Source organism: Lathyrus oleraceus, chromosome 4 (genome assembly GCF_024323335.1).
Source record: "Lathyrus oleraceus cultivar Zhongwan6 chromosome 4, CAAS_Psat_ZW6_1.0, whole genome shotgun sequence".
Classification (NCBI taxonomy): domain Eukaryota; kingdom Viridiplantae; phylum Streptophyta; class Magnoliopsida; order Fabales; family Fabaceae; genus Lathyrus; species Lathyrus oleraceus.
The window spans coordinates 317,395,462-317,402,579 of record NC_066582.1 but is presented as its reverse complement, the minus strand read 5'-3'; the positions used below and the strand labels follow the sequence as shown (position 1 = coordinate 317,402,579).

Genomic DNA, 7,118 nt, shown 5'->3' with positions numbered 1-7,118 from the left:
CTAACAGTATTTTGGCCTAATTCCTAATAAAAAATGCAAATCGATGAAGAACATGTTCATGCATCAAGACTTTAAATCACCATATCTCCATGAATACACGTCCGTTTTTAATGAATTTTATGTCAGAATTCTCACCATGAAACGCTCTACAAGATTATGTGCATAAAAGAGATAATTAAGAGATTCGAAAATTGCACCTTCTTGAAGCTTCAACAATGGTAGTGGTAGATTCAAGTGTCCAGCAGCATCCAAACCTCTTCTATCAACCTTGTTAACACCTTTGAAGCACAAATCAACCCTTGGAATGGCTTGGATCTAGCTAGATCTTCAAAACTCCATGTTCATGTTCATGATTGGAATGGCTTGATTCTTCACCAATTTTTGCAAATCAAGGCTTGATCTGTACCAAATGATGATCAAGAATCCAGAATATGCAATAAAAATCAAGTGTTCTTTGAAGAAATTTTGAATTTGGAAGAAGAGAAATTTTGGAGGGAAATTTTCAATCTAGATCTAGAATTGTGAAATTGTAAAAATTCTGTTACAATTAGCTATTTATATGACATGTTAATCCATTTCCTAATCATGTTTAGGCTTGGCTAATTAAACTTTAATGAGAAAAGAGGTGTTATGCAAAATTTGGTTTTTTCACCCCATGCATGCAATCCTACGTGAACAGTAACAATGGCCATGCATTTTCACTTAAAATCCTCTCATGAACATGTTGGAATGGTTAAAAAGTCCATATGATGCACCAATTTTGAATTCATGATTTTCCCTCCAAAATGGACATGAATATGCATATGATCATATGATGAATTTTCATGCAATGTGATGAATGATTTGGAAAGTTTATGTCATGAGAAGAAATATGCAAAAAGAGCCACTCAATTTGGAGTTTTGGTTCAAAAGTTATGGCCTTTTGAAGTTCCATGCACACTTGACAATGATTTGATCATATCTTCTCAACCATTCATCAGATGCCCATAATCTTGGACTTTTTGGAAATGGGAGAAAAAGATCTTCAACTTTCATGTTGGACAAAATTCCATTTGAAGCTTCTTTGATGTTGGAAAGTCAAGTTGAAGTTGGTCCAAAAACTTGCCATTTTTGGAAACTTGAAATTACAGGTCACTTTCCATTTTTGGAAACTTTTGATCTGGCTTCAAATCCTTCAAGATAAGTGTTTGACATGAAGAATAAACCTCTTTTGGACATGAATGAAGTGTCTCAAACCATTTCTCCACCTCCTAGCCCTCAGTTGACTTGCAGTTGACTTTTATGGGCCCCAGATGACTTGGACATGTACTGATGACCTTGAGCCTCTAACACTTGGTCAAGTTGCTTCAAAACGATCCTGATTCATGTAAGCTCTCTAGAATACTCAAGTGGCTTCCAACTCAAAGAAATGCTTGGTCTCTTGCATAGATGAATCTCCTTGATGCCAGTCTTGACTGATAAGATGCAATGTGCTATGCAATGATAATGTATTGTTATTGTGATGTCAATGACCTAAAAAAATGAAAATGTATGCATGGATGAGGGTGCAAATTTGAGGTGCTACACATACCTCAAACCTTGATGAATTGATGATTGAGGACACTCAAATAAGCTCAAATATGCATTAACTGATGAATGAAAGAACTTCCCTTGATTGTATTTGATCATGGGTTGAGGTTGCTTCATGAGCAAGGCACAGTTGATGCACAGATGAATTAGGGTTTCCTTGGAAAACAAGCCTCAAGCCCTTTGGTTTGCTTTGATCAAATTGACACATTGAGATACTTGGGAGGAATATGTGATGATTGAGAGCTCTGTGAACCATTGTCATGCTTGCTTTCATCCTGACCTGGCCATTCTTTGAGCATATGGACCATCTAGGAGCCTTGGATCTTATGATTGCTCAAGCTACAAAACAAAAGATGTTAGTGACATATGTTTGTGATTTTGGTTAGTAAACAAAATAAGAAAAGCAATAATATACAATTCAAGCATGCTTGGTGATCTCAAACCAACTCACACAAGTCCCACCCTAGGGTAAGGAGCCAAGATGCTGTGATCCTTGAGGCAAGATGAAAATGCAATGATATGATGCCATGAGGGATCTTAGGGTCAAAATTTGGGTCTTACAATTACCGTCTGGTATCAGGACAAATATTACTAGAAAATATTCATATTTTTTAGAATATAACTTAGATGTTGACCAAGCGAGTCACCAATAACAGATTCAATCCCTGCATGAATTTGTTATGTGTTTATCAATGTTAAGTAAGTGAACTTTTTTCATTATATAGACACAATGCATAAAATCTCTAAAAAGGTTTGATACTTGTCAAGCTTGATTATAGATGATAGTTCTAGAGGATGTGTAAGGGGCATGATAGCCTAGCAATCATAGTGACATGATATATATATATATATATATATATATATATATATATATATATATATATATATATATAATATATATATATATATATATATATATATATATATATATATATATATATAACACTGAAATTTTAGTTCACAAAAATTAAAACGGAACAAAAGTTACCCCGTAGTTGTAGATTATGCACACTCAACCGAATAATATAAATAAATTCCGTGTCAATTGATTTGCATTTTTATTTTATTTCTTATTATTACTCATTCCGTTCTACAATAAGTGACTCATTTAGAATAAAAAATATGGCTAAAATAGTTTGTTCGTCTATGGAGGTTAGCGAGTTTTTTATTTTGGTCCATGTAATTTTTTTTTGTCTAAGTCCCTATATCTCACTTTTTGTGTTGGTTTGCGTCCCTAAAGTCAAAATCCGCATGAAAATCCGTAGGTTTTATATAGATTTTCCTTCGGATTTTCCTATGGATTTTATCTTTAGGGATTAAAACCAACACATAAGTGAGATATAGGGACTCGGACAAAAAAAGAAGATGCATGGACCAAAATTAAAAACCCGCTAACTTACAAGGACCAAAAGATTATTTAAGCCAAAAAATATTCTATAATAAATTATTCATTTTAATTTCCAATACACTTTTTTCTAATTATAGCCTCTAATTAATAATCTCTCCATTCCGTAATGAATGATCCATTTGAAATAAAAAAATATCTCAAAATGAATGATTAATTTTAATTTCCAATGCACATTTTCCTTTCCGTTGGAATGAAAAATTTGATACCAAAAGGTACATAGATGATCACATCAAGTTTGATACCAACTTCCCAAATGATCAGAAGATGGAGAGTTAAATTAGGGTCAAGTCTATGTCTAACTTGGTGGTGACCCACCTTCTAAGGTTTCTAATGTTGGAATACCAAATGTGTAACACTCGAGACTGAAGAGGACAGACAGTGGATGTAACACTCGAGGCCTAAGAGGCCTGAGAGTGGTTGCCGAATCAAAACCAAAATGAGAGGGATCCTAAGGCTGTGCAGGGATGAGACTACACAGTTGAAGGAAGACTTATAAGGATTGATTGACACTACCTATACCAACAAGATGCATCTTCTTTTCAATAGCCTAACAAATAAGAACTCTATAGTTAAGCGTGTTTGACTTGGAGTAGTATTTTGATGGGTGACATTCTAGGAAGTTTTCCGGAAAGCATGTGAGTGAGGATAAATCATGCTGAAAAGATCCGTGTTGGTTTGTAGGGTTATTGGATAATATTGAAAGCAGCCTGAGGCGTTACAAATGGTATCAGAGTCAAACTTCTCCCAGTACGATATGGTTTGGGGAAGAACCAAGCGTAAGCTGGTGAGAATGTAACACCCGAGGCCGAAGAGGACGGAGACTGGATGTAACACTCAAGGCCGAAGAGGGATGAAAATGATCGCCGAACTTACATATAAAAGGAGAGGGATTCTGAGACTGTGCGCGGATGAGACTTCATGGTTGAAGGAAGGCTTATAAGGATTGATTGATACTACCTATACCAATAAGATGCATCTTCTTTTCGGTAGCCTAACAAATAAGAACTTCATAGTTAAGCGTGCTTGATTTGGAGTAGTGTTTTGATGGGTAACCTTCTGGTAAATTTCTTGAAAAACGTGTGAGTGAGGACAAAGCATGCTGAAAAGATGCGTGTTGGTTTGTGGAGTCAGTCGATAATCTTAAAAGTATTCTAGGGCATTACGACATGCATGATGCATATAACCAAAAAGACAAATTTGTCACAGTGTTGAAGACCAAACTCAACACCAGAAAGAATGCATTCATTAAGGTCGAAGAGTCACTGAGGTCCATATCAAATGAGTTCAATGAGGCGGTTCTCTCTAAAAATGAGCTAAAGGATTCTCCATTGGATAAGGATAAGGACACCAATAAAATTTTCGAGAAGTTTGCCTAAGTATAAAGTGAGCTAAAAAATTCAAAGTTTTCTCTCCAAGTTGCAACCCTTCACAAGAATGAGTTGGAGGATACCCTTTTGAAATATAAGTTCTTTAAGAGGGCTAAAACACGAGTTGTGTTCTTCTATCTCAACCTAGATTCGAGCTATCTCAGTCTTTATTAGGTTTTAAAGGGCGATCAATTGGTGGATGAGTAGGATGGGCAATTCCCTCTCTTCAAAGGCTTCTCCTACACATGAAAAAAGGAGAGTTAAGAAGAGGGAGAATCAATCTTGCTTAGATCTTAGGCTTCCTCCTTGTTTCTCTGCCCCTTGTAGGCCTTCTTTGGAACTACGTCCTTTGGGATTTTAATGAAAATGTTCATGTATTTTGGCACTTTATTTTATAGATTTCTTGATTTTTATTAGTGGTAGCATCCAATCATAGCTATAGGACGTGTTTTCCATGAGGTGTGGAATGAGCATTGAAATATTACTTTTATCATTCTCATTACTTGATAAATGATTCTTTAGTAAAAATACCACTTTCTCTTATTTGTTTATTTTTTCTTAATTATGGACAACTGTGTGTGGGACCGAGGAAGTAGTAATGATTCTAATAATCATCTTACATTATATGTGGTTATGATAATTAATTTAATTTGTATTAAGTTAATTTATTTTCATTCTTACATTTATAGAAGTTTTTAATCTGTGTTAACATCGACCTACAAATATGAAACAGCTATATCTAGTAAAAAGAAAAAAAATGCCATGCTCACCTCTTAAGTCGATCCTTGACACTATCATACCATTTTTTGAAATGAACTATTTATTATTATTATTATTTATGAAGATTATAATCTAATCAAGCTCACCAAAAGTTATTTTTTGGAAAGAACTATTTATTATTCATAGCAATAATCATCTATTCAATCTGACCAAAAGTCACTGTGACACTGTCTGTCTCTTCTTTGTTAATAAGGTCTTGTCATTTTGTTAGAACAATATATTAGAATCTATAACATATAACATAATATAAGGGCCAAAAAAAATTCTTGTCAAACTAAAGTGAAAGAATATGGAATTAGAGAGTAAAAATAATCAAATCCAAGTTACAAATGTAGACCAACAAAATGGAGGAACCAACTTTTTCAAAACTTGTTTCAATGTACTGAATACCTTAACAGGTATTGGAATACTCTCAATGCCATATGCAGTTTATCAAGGAGGATGGTTCAGTTTTTTGCTTCTGATTATTTTTGCAATGATATGTTGCTACACAGCTTTACTTTTGGATAGATGTATGAGTACAAATGCACGAATCAAATCCTATGGTGATTTAGGTGAGGTTGCTTTTGGGTACAAAGGAAAAACGATATTATCTATTTTCATATACATAGAGTTGTTTTTAGTGGCTGTGGAGCTTCTTATATTAGAAGGAGACAATTTGGAGAAGCTTTATCCAAATATGAGATTCACAATCTTTGGACTTAGATTTGGTGGTAAAAGTGGTTTTGTTATTCTCACAGCCTTTGCAATATTACCAACAACATGGTTGAGAAATTATGGAGTTCTGGCCTATGTTTCTATTGGTGGGGTGTTTACTTGTGCTATTTTGATTGGATGTGTTGTGTGGGTGGGTGAAGTTGATGGTGTGGGGTTTCATGAAAGAGGTGTGTTGCTAAATTTGGGAGGATTGTCTACTTCTATGAGCCTTTTTGCATTCTGTTACAATGCTCATGCATTAATGCCCACAATACGCAATTCTATGACAGACACAAAACTATTTTCTAAGGTAAATTTTTCTCTCTGCATTATACAAAAACCTTAATTAATTTCCGACGTACATTTTATAAATTCTAAATGTGACATTTTGGTAATTGCAGGTTTTAGTTGTTTGCTTTGGGGCAAGCGCTATTATCTATGGAACTATTGCCATTCTAGGCTACATGATGTTTGGAGATCATTTAAAGTCTCAAATCACATTAAACTTACCAACTAACACTATAAGCACTAAAATAGCAATCTATTCCACCATAATTAATCCTTTCACTAAGTATGCTATTATAATCAGTCCAATAACAATTGCTATTGAGGAAAAATGGCATCTATGCATGAACAGGCCTATTAGCATTGTAGTTAGAACAACTATTGTTGCTAGCAGTGTACTTGTGGCTCTATACATTCCTTTTTTTGCATACATCATGGCATTTATTGGTGCATTCTTGAGTGTTGCAATCTCATTGTTGTTCCCTTGTCTTTGTTACTTAAAGATAAACAAAGCTGCTATGAGATTTGGGTTAGAGATGATGATCATCATGGGAATTCTTATCATTGGTACATTCATTGGAATACTTGGTACGTATATCTCAGTTGAGAAAATAGTAAATCAGATGAAGCATTGAAGGTGCATTCTTAACGCTAACTATTGTAACTAATATTGATTCTTATAATCATGAGCTATAATATTAACAGCGTCAAAAGAATGCAAAAAGACTCCCATTGAGAACTAGGCGACTATGGTTAAAATACATTGTTGTATTTTTGTTTGTTTTTTTAACTTAATTTAATATTGACCTTATAAGTAAAGGGTCCGATTTTCTCTAACACGTCATAGTACGTACTCCATCCTTCTAAAAAAAATTAAGTATCTTATTTGAGTTCCGTGTGGTTTTAAAGTAAATGATTAGATATATTTATTTTAATAATAAAATTAATATTATTTATTATAATATTTTTATTAAATATAATTAATAGAGTAGTTGAATAAATTGAAAGTTGAT

The 7,118-nt window shown here is 33.9% G+C and overlaps 1 protein-coding gene across 1 annotated transcript; it reads left to right on the top strand.

Annotated features, from left to right (window-relative positions):
- The first annotated feature begins 5,413 nt into the window (after positions 1-5,413).
- LOC127135485 (amino acid transporter AVT1I) lies at positions 5,414-6,740 on the top strand. Its single transcript, XM_051062177.1, has 2 exons — positions 5,414-6,130; positions 6,222-6,740. Exons 1-2 carry the CDS (start codon positions 5,414-5,416, stop codon positions 6,738-6,740), a joined length of 1,236 nt encoding a protein of 411 aa, XP_050918134.1.
- Positions 6,741-7,118: the final 378 nt, after the last annotated feature.